The following is an 18,082-nucleotide window of genomic DNA, read 5'->3' on the forward strand; positions in this document are numbered from 1 at the left end:
AAAGATGCAAGTCTCATTAAAAATATGTGTGCGAGTCTTTAGCATATTAATAGATCTTGGTAACAAAGGTGCTCCAACAATTATAGATACTTATGGGTAATTTTGCAAGACAAATGCTATCTGTATGCATCAGCATTAATAATAAGTTCAATCTAATTTAACAAATATGTGTGTAGAGTAGAGACTTGTTACAAAGTTCTCTGAACTAACATAGTCACGACCACAATAATACAATGTGTATAAAAATTACATCGACTGAAGCCAAATTGGTGGGGTAATTTTGCTAAGTGATTCTCCAGTGAAGTAAGGCTCAACAGTTCCGTCGCACATATGATAAATCCCCATATCCCTCCCTCCTCCTTTTTTGCTACCTTTGTAGCAAAAAACATCATCAGTGTAGTATATGCAATTGCCCTTGATCACACCTGAAGCGTCCTCTATCCAAAACGATGAACTATATCCCAAAAATAGAGTTTTATTACCAAAATCATTCACTTTTGACCACTTCATCTTTTCTAAATCAAACTCAAAAACTCGAAAATTGTTTGTCTTGTAAGTCTCACTACGTGACTTAGAATCATGTATATCACCGTACACTACTTCTCTGATAACTACCAACAATCTCTTCCTTTCGTCATCATCGTTCACTCCTATAACATAAGCTCCTATCACATCTGCATCATAATATTCTTTTGGTAGCCGTGAAACATCAACTATGACCATTTTATTTTCTTCCCCATAAACATCACATGATCGTATGTGTAATTTACGATCAAAATAATAAACTCGCCCATCGTAAAAATTTACATCGTATATACTCCCTCCCCAACTTGTTTCAATAGATGTCCACTTGTCATCTCCAATACGACAAAACCCTAACTTACGAAAACATCCCCATAACACAACCACCACGAGCGATTGACTTTGGAAGAGCACCTTGCGAATCCCTTGATCCCATTTAGAAGAAGATTCGGAAAATTCCGGAAAGGTGTCGACCCTTGGAAGATTGATGATCTCACGTGATAATGGATTGATGAGTTTAATAGCCGTATCATCTCCAACTATTAAGAGCCACCCACATGAAGACGTACAAAACTTACCATACGCTTCTGGCAGTCGTATTTTGTGGATGCTCTGGTTTGATAGTAAATACAGCTGGCGAAACTCGTTATCTTCTAATTTCTCGGCAAGCAAAAGGGATGGCAACCGCGATGGAAGCCCATTGGGGTATCGGAAATTGGTTGCAACTTGTACCGCAGCCGAACGCCAAGATTTACACACGCTAGAGAAACAGAGATCATCTTCACAAAATTTGATACTTTTCTTTGCGACTATAGCAAGCAATTCGGTCAACATATCCGACCAATCCATAGTTGATTAAATTGTTTTCAAAACCTGCAACAAGATTGTTAATTACTAATTAACATAGTTTAGTCAATACATCAATTAATCTACTCCTCATTCAACAATAATTCATTAAAAGAATATTAGCATGGATTCGTTAAACAGAATCTTTTAGAAGTTCAATTTCAAAGGTTAAACATCATATCATATATTCATTATAATCTATAGCAATTTTATCACATCCATTATAAATAATAAATATATATACTCACCGAAAGCAGACCCCAAACAAAGATAACTTTGAAATTAAAAACCAACAACAAATTTCAATTAATTAATGATTAACGAATTTACAATTAATTAAATCATATTGTAACGACATCAATCCAATCTTAACTTTAGTTTACACTACAACCTCGAATTGATAAATCTGAAACTTAACTTAAATTCTCTATTTAGTAATCATAAATGCAACAATAAACCTTAATCCAAGGTCTACACAACACCTAACATAATCGACAATTTTTACACTAACAATTACAGTATTAATTAATTAAAAATTAAAATTAAATTAACAAATATTGAACACCAGAAGCATACCTTTATCACGTAGAATCGAAGTTGTTTGTTTTGTTGTAAGCCGAATTTTGCAACGATTCCCCTTTCCTTTTATAAGCCAACCGACAACCGAACATGTCGGTTTCGATGTTTATTGGGCTTTCATCGGTTGGTCCACTTACTTACAAGACCCTTTTCACATACAAATTAAGTGTTTATTACCTTTTCCCATATTACCCACTCAAACTTGTGACAACGAGTGAAGATCTGGACTAGTACCACGGATTGAAACTTCATCGACCATCGCCCAAAGCTTCATCGATCTCCACCTGAAACTCCGACGACCACCACCTGAACTTCCGTCGACCACCACCTGAACCTCTTCCAGCCTCTTTGTTTAAATAGGACGGCTTGTTGTGTTAATTAATTGAAGAAACGAAATTATTAGATGGAAGAAATAATATTGATTTGTTGAACTTTCAGCCCCTTTATTCTAATCGGTTTGTGATAGGAATTGCAGGTTTCTAGTAAAAGTGTGAAGTTATGCAAGTGGGTAGTTGGATAGAGTGAAATTCTACAAGTGGTAAAATTTGATAGAGAAAATTGAGCGGATAATCCCTGTGATTTATACCAGCCAGCATGGATAGACAATGTTGCTGTTTTGAGTGTGGATAGTCCTTGTGATGTAAAAGTGAAGCAAGAATAGTCCAATTCACTAACACTGTTAATTTTTTCAGTTAAAACTGAATCATGTGAGGGTATTTTCGGTATTTAACCTTTCTTCTTCATCTTCTTTAAGAAGAAACCCAACTAAAAGGACTTTCATTTATATCCATCTATTTATATCTATATATCTATATCTATTCTCTCAAATTATCAATAAATTAATTAATTAAATCAAACAAATCAAATCCACCTGCAAATCAAACTCAAAACCCACCTGCATTCCATTTTTTTAACTTACGAATTTTTACTAAAACCCACAAGCAACAACAGCAAATCGAATCAATTAAATCAAACCCAAAAATACTACTTGTGTGTGTAAGTTGGGAAACAAGAACATATTCAAGCAACATCAGCAAATCGAAAAGCAACAATTTCGCATTATGGTGGTGGATTATGGTGGTGGATTACGGTGGTAGGTCGTCATCGCAACCCATTTCAGATCTAAACCCGCAACCACCTTCGTCCACCTACTGCTCATCACCTCGTCGCCTTCCATCTGCTAAGTGTAATTTTTCATATCTATTTGCTGATTCATCGAAACTACTCGTCGGAATCTTCAACCGTTGGCCATAACAGCACCTGCAGGATAAGGCTTTCTTCTGGCAACATCTTCAACAGATCCGATGATAAACCCTTTCTAGTTTTCCATTTTCTTGTTTTGTAAGTTAAACACGAAGGCCGGAGAATTGATGATGCGATGGAGTTCCAATCCACCATAGCCGCTAGAGATGATCTAGTTTTTTAAGGATTTTACAGATTGGATTTATGGATTAATATTTTATTTGGTTAGTGACTATTTCCTGTACCCCTCGTTGACCAATTCAACTTTCACAAACGATAAAATTTTAAACCCCCATTGACCAATTTTCTGTTACAAATTTAAACTCTTTAGTTTTAATCCTTTGTAGTTAGGTCTAGAATCTAGGTCACATTTGTAGTTTTAATTAGGAGTTATAGAATCAGGGTCACAAATCTTAGATTTGTTTGTGTGTGTTAATTAGTTAATGAGGATGTATGATTGGTTGGGATGGTGGAAGAGATGATTCATTGATTTGGTTGGGTTTCTTCTTAAAGAAGATGAAGAAGAAAGGTTAAATACCGAAAATACCCTCACATGCTTAGCACATGATTCAGTTTTAACGAAAAAAGTTAACAGTGTTAGTGAACTGGGCTATCCTTGCTCCACTTTTAAGTCACAAGGACTATCCCCACTCAAAACAACAACTTTGTCTATCCATGCTGGCATGTACAAACCACATGGACTATCCGCGCAATTTTCTCGATAGGATACACACGTGCAATAAACACGAAACGTGTACATTTACGTTCTTGAATAATACTCGTAACCACTATCTTTGAAAAATCAATTATTTGTCGATTAATCTTCGATTACACATTTTCTAAAAGCAATCCGTTCTAAATTTTCAAAATTCGTTTAATTAATCGGTCAACGCCGATTGATAGATTAAAATCGAATTTAATAATCAAAGTCAGTTAAAATTAAAATTAGTCAACATTTTAAGATGAATCGAAACTATAACTTTAGAGTTTTTAAACAAAATAACAATTTTAGACAACTCCGTTAAAATTTATGCTTATGTGTATGGTTTTTTTCTATATTTACATATATAATTTTTAAAATTTAATATTTAAATGTATGAAGTAAATCCGATTAATCTCAGATTAATCCCCGAATTGATGATTAATCCTTCCAAAGTCCCGACCGATTAATCCCCGAATAACGAATTTTGCAACCTTGCTCCTAACTAGTTAGTCGAGGTCCGCTTCACTGAGCCGCTTTGCTGCAGGTGGTTCTCATTGTATAAAACTATATATTTTCTGCTAAAATATTTTATTCATATTGTGCTTAACAAAACTCAAAAAGCAGTCAAATCTACTAAATAGACATAAACTTTCTGTTATTTAACCAATAAAACTCACATAATATAGTTGGTTAAAATAGTTAAGAAAAATTATGCAGTTTTTATAGAAGAGTCAATAATGTAAGACCTATTATGATTAAAAAGAATTAAAGAATATATAATATTTTTATAAACAATTGTAGTTGTCGCATTCTTTTTTAAAATATTTTTTGATATAGTGGACACACATGTTAAAAAAAGACTTTTAAAAAAATGTTCAATGACCACATGAGATTGGATAATGGTATTTAAACAAAAGCAAATAATACTAATATTTTTCTTATGTCTACAATAAGTGTCACTCTTCTAAAACGATAAACACAAAAGGCCAATTATAGTCTTATAGATTTGAATATTAAAGAATAACAACAAAAAAATTATTATAAGTAGAAATGAGATTAGTGGACCCAATGTTGTTGTGGCGGTAAAAATTTTTGAAAATAATTTTAAACACTTTGCTGCTATAAAAATGAAAATTGATAGTTTCACCGTTATTTTGTAGAGTTTAAAACCTTTTGTACCGAGGAAAAAATGCAAAAGTTAAAAATAAATTGTATTAATCTTGTGGCTTCAAAAATTATGTGAGTTATTCGTAGAGATAGATTTATTTATAAAATTTTCAATGAATGGTATAGATATTTAATACAAATAATATCCGAGGAGTATTTGTTAGACAAGAGCCAAGTGTTGCTATACTAACCGAACTCATAATTGGTTCTCATCTAGAAGTTCCTTATCTGCCAAGGCATGGGCAGCTCGTGTCCACACTGTGCCTCGTTTCTTTGTTTGGCCTGTTGGGCTTCAGGCCTGTTGGGCCTTGGGCTTAATGTGCCGATCCAGTTTCCATTTTTATTTTTTCGGTTTTAATAATAATTTAGTATTATATATTATGTTTTTATATATTTTATATAATCATTATCTTGTATATTATATTTTAATTATTATATTATTTTTTTACTTGATATATTAATTTATTATTTATAATATTACTATATATTAGGGAAAAAAATTTATTACCTCCTTAAAATAACGATTACACAGTCTCCGATCCTACCATTCCAGAAATGATGAGGAAAAAATGTTGAGGTCCGAAATCAGAAGTGAAATTTGACAAATTTAGGGCTTTTTTGGTCATCCAGAGCAATTCAACGGAACCTTTCAAACTCGCTTAGAAGTTTAAGCTCACGCTTTTGTAAATCTTCGATGCCATCCATAAGTTGAACAAATGTGCGCCTAACCTTTTTACTGTTCATTTTCCATCTCTTGGTCCATAATCACGATAATTAAGCTCGAAAAGAAGTTTTGAAACTACGTTTTGAAAGATATAATCCTCCTCGGCGTCAGGGTCTCTGATAGTAAAATTTAGGGTTTTTGAAAGACGGCTGGTGATGATACCAACAAGACCGGTTATATCACATATCAAACAAGACCGGTTGTTATAATTAAGGTGCCAAATTAAATTGCTAACCGGTCTAGTTATCAATATAAAGACCAGTCATGTATCATGTAGACGTGTTAAAAAACATGTCTACTTAGGCTTTTCAACACGTCTAAATGTGATTATCCAGTAGTAGTGGTTTTTATGTATAAACGGTTTATGTTTTGGTTACAAATAGGGGTTGAAGAAATAGTCGATGAGATCATTTCATTGTTCAATATCAAAGTTATGTAGATAGTTCATATGTTTGGTTTGGTGTAGCTCTTTTTTAGTATTTGTGTTTGAATTTTCAACTTACTTTCTTTAACATTATTGGAATTTGGGTTTGATTATACACAAATTGATGAGATTTGTGCGTCTTATCCTGGAAAATTGAAGGTATTTTGATTTAAGTATCGATCGATCGATTTATAGTTCACGAAAAAAAGTAAGAATTAACAAACCGAGAAAGAACTACGCAATGTTGAATTTGAACATTTGTTTTTCTACAGTTTTCATGGCAACAATCTTAGCAAGGTATCAATATTTTACCGTTGTGAGGTAAGTATTCTTCTATTGTTTTGGAACTTCATCTAAAGCTAAGATAAAGCTAAGGATAATGCATATAAGTTCGAGTTGTCTCTTTTGTTTATATCTAGTTCTAATTTTATATAAAAATACGAATAGTGATTATGTAGATGGACTGAAGTATTCAGGTAAAGACTCCAATAATTATAGGTTTCTGTTGTCGTTCATAGTATAAATCTTAATTACTAAAGGCTATATATTGATGAGGTTGCTCTTGGTAAAGGACTACAGGTTTTCAATTCATAATTACTACTCATGAAGTCTATCCTCCATCTTAAATATTGTAACTTGATCCATATTTGATTATTTGTTAAATATTACAGGAAATATTTGACAGTTTTAGTAAAACATAGTTATTGTTGGTTTATGGTTGGTACTCAAAGTAAAAAGTCTTAGATTTTAATTTTAGAAAAAAAAAAAAATTATTGTTGGTCCCCAAAATATGTATCAAAAAATCAAAATAGTGACCTAAAACTTAAATTCATCATAGTTGATCCCAGGTTTTCAATATTTACATGATTGGTCCCTTTAACAACGTTAGTTTCACCCGGTTAACCTAAGTCATGGGAATTAGGGGTGTTCACGGTCCGGTTTGGTCCGGTTTCAACTAAATCTCAAACCAAACCGGCATCCACGGTTTCAACATATATGAAACCAAACCAGACCGAGAAAGTTGTCTTACTGCCCGGTTTGGTCCAGTTTAGCCGGTCTGGTTTGACCAGTTTGACGGTTTTAAGTTCTATTTTTCTCTCTTTGTTATCCATATTACAGTAGCATAACATGGTTGTAGGGATAGTAGGGAATGGTGCCAAAACAATTTGCATTTCATGGTTGTAGCGATAAACAGACTTGAATGCCTATACTGGAGATGTAGGGTTATGTGGGTTACAAGAGATTTGTTAAATACAAAGTTTTTATTTTAGTTCAACCGTGTATCTTTGATCATTACATGAATATGGTAAACCTCTCATTCGCAACACTTCTGTATCTTCTTCAGGTGGTTTTGGCAAGTTTGAACTGGTACCCAAGTACAAGTCATAATATCATCAGCAATTAATAGATTTTGATAATATTATTTTAATGATTATTTAATATTTAATTAAGTGATTTTGTTTTATAATCCAAGAAAATAAGTTTGAAAAAGATCTAAATCAATTGAATAGCAGACAATCCAATTGTAATATTTGTCTCTCAGTTACTTTTATTCCTTACTGATCAAACCCTCTCATTTTATGAGTTGGTTAGTCCGGTCCGGTCCGGTTTAACCGGCCGGTAGCCTAGCGAAACCGTAAACCGAACCGAGTTTCACGGTTTGGAAATTTTCAAACCGGCGACCGGCCGCCAATATTTAAAACCGGACCGAACCAACTAAATCGATACGGTCCGGTCGGTTTTCGCGGTTTGGCGGTTTTGTGAACACCCCTAATGGGAATAGAATACGATGGGTATTTTTGTCTTTTCGTTTGAACCATTTTAAACTCTAATTGAGCGTTTTATATGTTGGACCCGTTAGTACACCCACAACATACGGGTTGTTTTATAACAAACCCTAATTTCAAAATACTTTCAAGATAAGCAAGTCGTTCCCAATTGCAGATTCCATGGATTTTTGTTGGTGTGGTCGTTGCTCAGTGATAATGAAGTAGAATTACATAGCCTGAGCCATTTGTATCATTTGATTGTTATCAATTTATTGTACTGCATTCGATTGTACTTCAATGGACATCAATGAATGGAATACCATTTGATCCAAGTTGAGCTATTGTGTTTAGTTTGTATTTTCAATATTAATTTTGTTATTGTTAATTGTAATGCAGTTAAATAGTTAGTTTTGTGTTGTGTTAAATGTAAGTTTGTTATTGTATAATGTAATGTAGTTGAAATAAGTGTACTATCAGGCTAATGCAAACTGGTAACTGTGTTTAAACACAGTATGCTATGCAGTGTTTGTGCACTTCAAAATGCTAATTCTCTGTTTTAAACACAGTATGCTAAATCTAAAATGTTGTGCAGTTCAAAATAGTCAAAAAACAGTTTGCTAATTCTAATGTGTGTTGTGCTATGCTAATGCTAAATATGTAGTTACACATCCATTATCAAAAACACTCAACTCGAGTGCTTACATATTCAAGATCAAAAACATTCAAAATAGTCAATAATAGTCAATTTTTAAGTTAAAAAGGGCAGTTTGCTACTAGGCAGATTCACACATCTGCTATATCAAAAAACAAGTCAAACACAAACATTAACATTCATCTGCTAATGCGCGCACTAACAGTTTTGACAATGCACTAACAGTTTTGACAAAGTTGTTAAAACAATTTGTGCAAGTGATTATGCACCAACACTTACTTTTTTGGTCAACATCAGTCAAACTAACTCAAAATCAGTTCAATCAAACATACTTCAAACATCAGTCAAAACTAAAACATTTGACACTTTTCACACTTTTGACTCTTTTGACATAAGTCAAATATAGTCAAAACACAGGTAACATACTGCAATGCAATTGTTTTAAGTATCTGATCAACATAAACTGTAAAAAGTGTCACACTAATGGAAGCACTTCATTTGGAGGAAAGAAATAGTCAGTTTTCTGAACTTATGAATTTGAAAGCTCTTTTCGATCAATTGAGGCCTGGATTAAGCAAAATCTATAATATCGTTAGTGATGTTTTACATCTCGAAGCCAATGTCAGTTCGTTGTTAGAGTCAAGTGATGCTTCTACACTTTTTACACTTCTATCGTTGTTTTACACTTTTTACACTTATGTCAACACAAGTAACATACTCCAATGCAATTGTTTTAAATAACTAAAACATGTGACACTTTTTACACTTTTGACTCTTTTGACATAAGTCAAATATAGTCAAAAGTCAAAACACAGGCAAACAGTGTTTAACAAAGGTAACATACTGCAATGCAATTGTAAACATATATAGAGTATAAAAAACATAAACAACCATCACGAGAATATCAAACAAGAGAACACACACTATTAATAGAAACCATTACAACCGATTAACGATACGATCCTTATATAATAGCTAAAACATGCATGCCTACAATAATATAGAAACCATTACTTATATACATTGTCCACAACTCCACCCGTTTTTATTTAGTACTAATCTTCATCTAGACTTCTTACTCCCTGCCAACAAGAACATTTATAAACTCTAGTAATTAAGTTAAATATTTTCCAAAATAGAAATAGAAACGGGAAGAAAAAAAGACAAAGATATGTTGAATAATAACAAAAGATTCAAGAAAACTTACATAAGCTAGTTTGTGCCATAGTGATCGTGTTGATAACGATCATTGTTCTTAGGAAACAAAGTGTTGCACACCGAACAGGGTTTTTTCTTCAGATCCGGGTGTTCGGCTTGGTTGTGAGCTTGACTAGCAGCCTTTGTGTTGAAGCGTATGTTGCAGATCACACAACTGTAGACAACCACATGAGTAACGTTTTTCTTAGCATTCTTAGCCATGTTGGTAATTTACTTTATAAATTATTTGTATTTTTGAAAGTAGGTGTAACATCCCGCGTTTTTCCGTTAAATTTATTTTTTTAACACTATCTTTTTTTTTTAATAATATCTTTCGTTATTTATATTCGTAGATTCCGTTGACAAACGTTCTTAATTTTCCCGTTATTTAATGATAACATCACTCGTTTACTCGAGCGTTTTTAAAATATTCGTTTGGTTAATTCCCGCACCCGCTTTGAAACTTGAGGGACCGAGGTTGCCAAGTGGGCAAACTAGTTGACTAGGTCAACTAGTCAACCCACCTTATCCATCCATTCATTTCACCTCCCACCTTCTTCCTCTTTTCTCTCTACTTCCCTTTCATGAACTCAAACACCCAACTCACAAATTCATCATCTAAATCCGACTGGAGAAGCAAACATCAAAACAAATTACATATTCGTGATCCTCTCTTCATCCTCTACATTTTGGTACCAATTTCATCTCGTTTGGGTAACTTTCTAAAAACTCTATATTTCTCTAAATTCGTATTTTTATACTTGAAATGGTGTTAGTTAGTGTCTATGGCTCGTGTGTAACATGAATATATATTTTGTTTGCTCGATTTGTTGTTTTGAGTAACTAGTTTGAACATTTGAAATGGGTTTGCTTAATCTTGCATTTTGGAAGATTAAATGTTGTTTGATTGTTAAAGTTCATGTTTTAATTGTGTTACTAGTATCACTAGCTTCGTTTTGATGCGTAGGTTGATTAAGAAAACTTCAAACACATGATTATTGATTTTTGTGAATTTTGGTTAGGGTTTGATAGACTTTGAAATGAACTTTTGATGCGTTGAATGCTTGTTAATGTTGTTAGTAAGTGTTTAGATGCAATGTATGCTTAATTACCTTCGAAACGGCATATCGTATGTGTAAATTGGATTCCCGAATCATAAAATACGTTTTACGAACTTGAAACTTTGAAAATAAACCTTTCTTGAGCAATTGACGAGTTTTCGGTTATTGTAATTGATGTTTTTGCTTGGTGAAAGGTAGTTAATTGTATTCCTTGTCAAAAGAGCTTTCCAATGATATAAGATGCGTATTCTAAGTGTTTACGGTTTGCGTTTTGTGCTAAATTGAATTTTGGATCAAGACTTGAACTTTTGAAACTGACCAGGTACCAGGCCACGCCTAATGTCGCGGCGCGACACCTCTGGCCGCGGCGCGGCAATAGCCGTGTTTGGGTTCTGACCTACTTTGTCAAATTTCGAAAAATGTTTGCTATGCTACGCACCTCCGATTCACATGTAACTTGTTCTAACATGCTTATATATGAATAAAAACCTCAGAAAAATAGTTCGGGACCCGACCCGACCCCGTTGACTTTTTCGTTGACTTTGACCAAGTTTGACTTTTAGTCAAACTTAACAAAACACTTATACAATCGTTCTAATCTTATTTTATACTTGATTCTTGCATGAAACTTGACAACGTGATTCACATGCTATATAATCGAGTCGTAATGAGCCATAGGACTAATTGAACACATTTCGCTCGACCTTGTGTCGTAACCGGTTAATTGATACAACTTACTTGTTTAGGTCAAGGCTAAGCAACATTCATGCACACATTTACTTTGTGAAGTACATTTATACTCGTGCGCTCGAGGTGAGATCATAGTCCCATCTTTCAACAACTTTTATGCTTTAAACTATGGGATGAGAAACATATACGTATCATACTTTTACACTTGAACACAAGTACGAAAACGAACATTCCACGTACGGGTTTGAACAAAAAGCCTCAATTCAATTATCATTAGTTACACTTGCAGGGTGTAAACGTGAACTTATATTATGTGATCACATGGGCTTGACGAGCCTCATTCGGACGGTTCGCTACCGTTAGCGGATGAAATATATTTTCGGGTCTAGTGTATGTTCTAACACTACGCAAAGGGTGCAAAACAGTTAAGTTTGATAATTGGGTGCCCGGGATACAAACAACAACTTTGGAATGCAAATGATTTTGATAATCATCTTATACTAAATCTTGTGGTTCAAATACAACGTTTACTAAAACACCTATGATTTCACCAACGTTTTTCGTTGACAGTTTTCTATATGTTTCTCAGGTTCATACTTGGCTATTTGATACATGCTTCCGCGTACACTCATACTTGTTTGGAGTCAAGCATGCATGCATACACTCTGATTTCTTGCTTGAGGTCAAGCATACATACATACATACGCTAGTGATAGCACCTTTGGATTCAAACATATTGTTTACATACTTACGCTATTTATAACAACCGCGATTTTAAACTAATTATGTCGCAAGTTATTTCATTTATACTTTATACTCTTGTAAACTTAAACTTGTCGTCGAACGGTTTTGTAAACTAAACTTTGCAAGCATGATACGTTTCAAAAGAATGCGACATAATTTTGGTCAAACGAGTCTCATATAGGGACTACGACCACGTAACGGGACCTAAGTAGTCGGCGCCGTCAATGACGATTTGGTCGGGTCGCTACAGTAGGGGTGGTGGAGAATATAAGAAAATGAGGGGTTATTTATAGGGGTGAACATGCATCCTGTAATGTGGCTTTTCCCAAACAGTGAGTGAAAAGATATTATACCTTATATCTAAAAGGCATCGCCCAAATGAATAGTAACCCCAAAATTTCCATAAACTACCCCCACTCTTTTACTTACTTACATTTTAGACCCAAAAGTCCAAATGAATAGTAACTACAAAATTTTCACAAACTACCCTCACTCTTTTACTTACTTACATTTTAGACAAAAAAAAAAACATATAATAGTTAACTTTATGGTTTTTTTATACCTTATATCTAAAAGGCATCGCCCAAATGAATAGTAACTCCAAAATTTTCATAAACTACCCCCACTCTTTTACTTACTTACATTTTAGACCCAAAAGTCTAAATGAATAGTAACTCCAAAATTTTCACAAACTACCCCCACTCTTTTACTTACTTACATTTTAGACCCAAAAAAACATATAATAGTTAACTTTATGGTTTTTTACAACCTTATCCCAAACTTTTAAGATTTTATACTTAAACCATTAAACTTCTCATTCATTATAAATCGACTACATACTTTATATACTACCTAATAGACAAAAACGATTAACAGTCACCAGAGGTGCTTTCGTTCTTTCACTTTTTTCCCCCTTTTTCACCTTTTTTTTTAAAAAAGCCCCCATAGTTTGTTTAAATATTAAAATCGACCCCCAAACAGGGGGTAAAGTGTCAAATACTCATTTTCATAAAAAAAATTTAAAAAAACTACACCCAAATATTCAACGGGCCATATCTTCTCGCTCGCACCGAGTTAAATTTTTCTGACACCATCGTTAAACTCGAAACAATTTTAGGAGCACACTGTCACTAACTATACGCAATCAGACGCTTTTTAAAAAACGCTAAATATTTGAGGTACTTCTCATACACGTTAAAAACGCTAAGTCTTTGTCACGTCTGAAACGTAGAAGACCAATTGGTTCCAAAGATAAAAATCTCCGAAAAGGAAAATCAGCTGATAATGAGGTAAAAGAAAGTGTTCAAGAAGAACTACAAATCAATATTCTTTCTGCAGAGGATATTGATAAATGTAAATACATAAATTGCAATAAATTATGCAATATTATGGAACCGAAATGAAATGATAAATATTGATGAGATATTTTCATATAATATTGCATATGACATCATGAATGATGATGATCCAGAACCAAAATCTGTCATGAATAGACATGATTGGGATCATTGGAAAGGAGCAATACGAGCTGAATTTGAATCGCTCAATAAAAGAAAGGTTTTTGGATCTATCGTTCTCACACCTAAAGATGTGAAAGCTGTGGGGTACAGATGGATTTTTGTGCGAAAAAGAAATGAGAAAAATGAAGTTACAAGGTATAAAACTAGACTTGTAGCTTAAGGTTTTTCTTAAAGACCAGAAATTGATTATAAGAAAACTTATTTTCAGTTATGGATAAAATTACTTAATCAGTCTGGCAGTTTCTAAAAATTTAGAAATGCATCTAATGGATGTTATTACTACTTATTTAAATGAATCACTTGATAGTAATATATACATGAATATACATGAAGGATTTAAGGTATCAGAAGCATCTAATGCAAAACACAAGAAAATGTATTCCATTAAATCACAAAGATTTTCATATGGTTTGATACAATGGTATAACCGATTAAGTGATTACTTGATAAGAAAAAGGGTATAAAAATAATCTTATTTGCACATGTGTTCTTATTAAGAAAACAATGTCCGGATATGTGATTATAAGTTGTTTATGTCAATGATCATAACATCATATGAACAAATAAAGAGATCTATGAAATCATTCAACTTCTAAAAAAAAAAATTTAAATTGAAATGAAAGATCTTGAAAAAACCAAGTATTGCCTTGGATTAAAAATTGAGCATATGCCTAATGGTTTACTTGTACACCAAACAACTTATACCGAAAAGATTTTAAAATATTTTTAAAAGACAAAACCATTGGTTGTTAGATTATTCAATATTGACACTGATCCATTTCATCCCTGTGAAGATCATGAAGATCTTAACGGATCAGAAGTTTCATATCTTAGTGCAATTGGGGCTATTATGTATTTTAAAATTTGTACAAGACCTGACATTTCTTTTGCAGTTAATTTGTTGACAAGGTTCAGCTCAACCCCTACAAAAGGACATTGGAATGGGATCAAACACATATTTTGGTACCCTTGAGGAACTGCTGATTTAAAATTATTTTATTCTAATGATTCAAAACAAGATTTGGTTGATTATGTATATGCAGGTCATATATCTAATCCTCATAAAGATAAATCTCAAACTGGATATGTATTCCTAAATGGATGTACCACAAAATCATGGCGTTCTTAAAACAAATACTTGTTGCAACATCATTAAATCATGACAGAGTGATTGCATTACATGAAACTGCTCGAAAATGTGTTTAGTTGAGATCAATGACACAAATCATTATTGATTTTCTTGTGGACTAGAACGCTATATAAGCCCAACAACTATCTATGAAGATAATGCATCTTGCATAGTACAAATGAAAGAAGAGTATCAAAAGAGACAGGACAAAACATAAATGCTGACGAGGTGCTAAAGCCATAGACGGTCTTAACGATCATAAGTTTGATGGAAAAGAATGGTATGTTGGTAAGACTCAGAAAAAGACTGAAATGGAATATGAATTGAAACAACGGTTTGAGCAAACCATGTAGGAGACTGTAGACAAATCACAGGGGCTAAACTTGTACATAAAAGATTTAGATGATACAGTTTCAGATGAACCTCATATTCTTCTCATATACTCAAGATCTCATAAAAGACAACCAGATTAAAATGAGATACGTTCAATCAACAACTATGCTGATCTTTATACCAAAGCACTGCCAACTGCTGTTTTCAAAGCACACGTTCACAATATTGGCATGAGGTAAATTCAAAAGATGTGACGACTCAGCGATGTCTACTTGAGTGGGAGTCAACTCTATACTGCACTCTTTTTCCCTTGGCTAAAGTTTTTATCCCACTGGGTTTTTCTTTAGCGAGGTTTTTAACGAGGCAGTAACATGTAGTTGATTTTTAATGAAACAAAATTGTCGTCCAAGGGGGAGTGTTATAAGTCATGGTGTGGTGGTCGACACTTTTGATAAAGTAAAATTTAGTGGATCAAATTCACGGATATTACTGTTCCACCTAACTGCACAGTGAATTATTGTACTATAAATATGCGATCGATTGTAATCAGTATGTACACCAATATTTCAATTTACTTCTGAAGCTTACATTTTCTTTCTCCATTCTTATAATACTATAAGTTCTTAATTAGAGCATAGGCTACTAAAGGTAGTTATATACTATTAAATTATAACAAAAGCATTTTCAATCTCAACTATAAGATCATTATTTAGAAAACAAATATATCATTAAATTAGATTATTAACCAATATTTCATCAGTTCCAAAAAAATCTCACTGATATTACAATTCTATTAAATAAGTAATATACTCCTATTATTATTAATCCGTATTATATTATTTTGCAATGTATTTATAGTTTTTATTAAAATCCTATAATGATGATGTCATTATTAGGCTAATTCTTTTATTAAATAAAAATCAAAAAACAAAAGAAAAAAATCTAATCATGGTGGGTGATGACATTAACCTAAATAATTTTAAATTAAAATTAAATCTTATTAATTAATTAATCTTATTAAATCTTATTAATAATTATTTAACTTATTTAAATTAAATAATTTTGAATTATTTTAATTAATTATTTTGATTCGAGTACGAGAAGATATAAAAGTTAGGCAGAAGAAAACCAATTCTAAATTTATATTTTAATTTACACTTTTAAAATAAACTGACAACCAATATTATCTCTTATGATTGGATGTTGATTGTTTAATATACATTTTAGGTGTTTGATGAAATGTTCAGCTGACGAGTTTCTTAGTCGGACTCTGTGATTCCACGGGTCATTAAACTAAATGACTTTAGCATTTACGTTCACTTAATACCTAAAACATATCATTAAACTATTTCATTTAAACAAACTCGTAGTTCCACGGGCCATTTCACTAGTATCGAAATATACTCCTAGAATTACATAATAAGTAATGTTAATTATTATAGTTATACATACATATAAAAGATAGGATATCATACGTAGAATATTAGTTTCTAACTAGTGAAATGACCCGTGAAATTACGGGTTTGTTTAAACGAAACAGTTTAATGATATTTTTTAGGTATTAAGTGAAAAAAAATGTTAAACTCATTTAGTTTAATGACCCGTGGAATTACAAAGTCCGACTAAGAAACTCGTCAGTTGAACATTTCATTAAACACCTAAAATGCATATTAAACAATCCACATCTAATTATAAGAGATAATATGAGTTGTCATTTTATTTTAAAAGTGTAAATCAATATATAAATTTAGAATTGGTTTCCTTCTGCCTAGCTTTTATACCTTCTCGTACTCAATTCAAAATAGTTAATTAAAATAATTCAAAAATATTTAATTTTAATAATTAAAATAATTATTAATAATAATTAATAATAATAATTAATTAATAAGATTTAATTTTAATTCAAAATTATTTAGTTTAATGACATCACCCACCATGATTAGATTTTTTTCTTTTATTTTTTGATTTTTTTTAATAAAAGAATTAACCTAATAATGAAATCATCATTATAGGATTTTAATAGAAACAATAGATTGTAATTGTATTTGGCTTCTATTACGTTAACACAGAGGCGGAAATATGTGGGGGCAGGGTGGGGCGCCCGCTCCCAGTAAATTTTTAATTTTCAATGCAAAAATTTTGGATTTTCGATTTTAAAAGCCTTGAATAATATGGTTATCGTCGACAAAAATTTCGTACCAAAGTGGTAGCTGATCCTTCAGTAAGTCACGGCGTAAAAGAAAAAAACGTTACGGAAAAGAAGTCATCAAGCAAATATGTCGCCGAATATGAGTTCAACTTCCTTTGGGAATTAAGAGAAAAAAGTTACTTTTATCTTTTTTATTAGTGTTTTCTTCCGGTCTCGAGCTTTAGCGGTTTTGCCGCTCAGACTGTGAGAGAATATTAAAAGATATATTAGCTTAGGGCTATTAGTATAGACCGGCCCGTTTGTGGGTTTAGAGTTCCCTAGAGTTTAATGTAATCTATAAATAGTAACCAATGTAATCAATAATGACTACGGGTTTCATTCTATAAAAGATGCAAGTCTCATTAAAAATATGTGTGCGAGTCTTTAGCATATTAATAGATCTTGGTAACAAAGGTGCTCCAACAATTATAGATACTTATGGGTAATTTTGCAAGACAAATGCTATCTGTATGCATCAGCATTAATAATAAGTTCAATCTAATTTAACAAATATGTGTGTAGAGTAGAGACTTGTTACAAAGTTCTCTGAACTAACATAGTCACGACCACAATAATACAATGTGTATAAAAA

At 32.5% G+C, this 18,082-nt stretch overlaps 1 protein-coding gene across 1 annotated transcript; it reads right to left on the reverse strand.

The window, feature by feature from the left end:
- Positions 1-246: 246 nt before the first annotated feature.
- Positions 247-1,371, reverse strand: LOC139850144 (putative F-box protein At5g55150). The gene has a single exon (XM_071839731.1). It carries the CDS (start codon positions 1,369-1,371, stop codon positions 247-249), a length of 1,125 nt encoding a protein of 374 aa, XP_071695832.1.
- Positions 1,372-18,082: the final 16,711 nt, after the last annotated feature.

Source organism: Rutidosis leptorrhynchoides, chromosome 5, assembly GCF_046630445.1.
Source record: "Rutidosis leptorrhynchoides isolate AG116_Rl617_1_P2 chromosome 5, CSIRO_AGI_Rlap_v1, whole genome shotgun sequence".
NCBI lineage: Eukaryota > Viridiplantae > Streptophyta > Magnoliopsida > Asterales > Asteraceae > Rutidosis > Rutidosis leptorrhynchoides.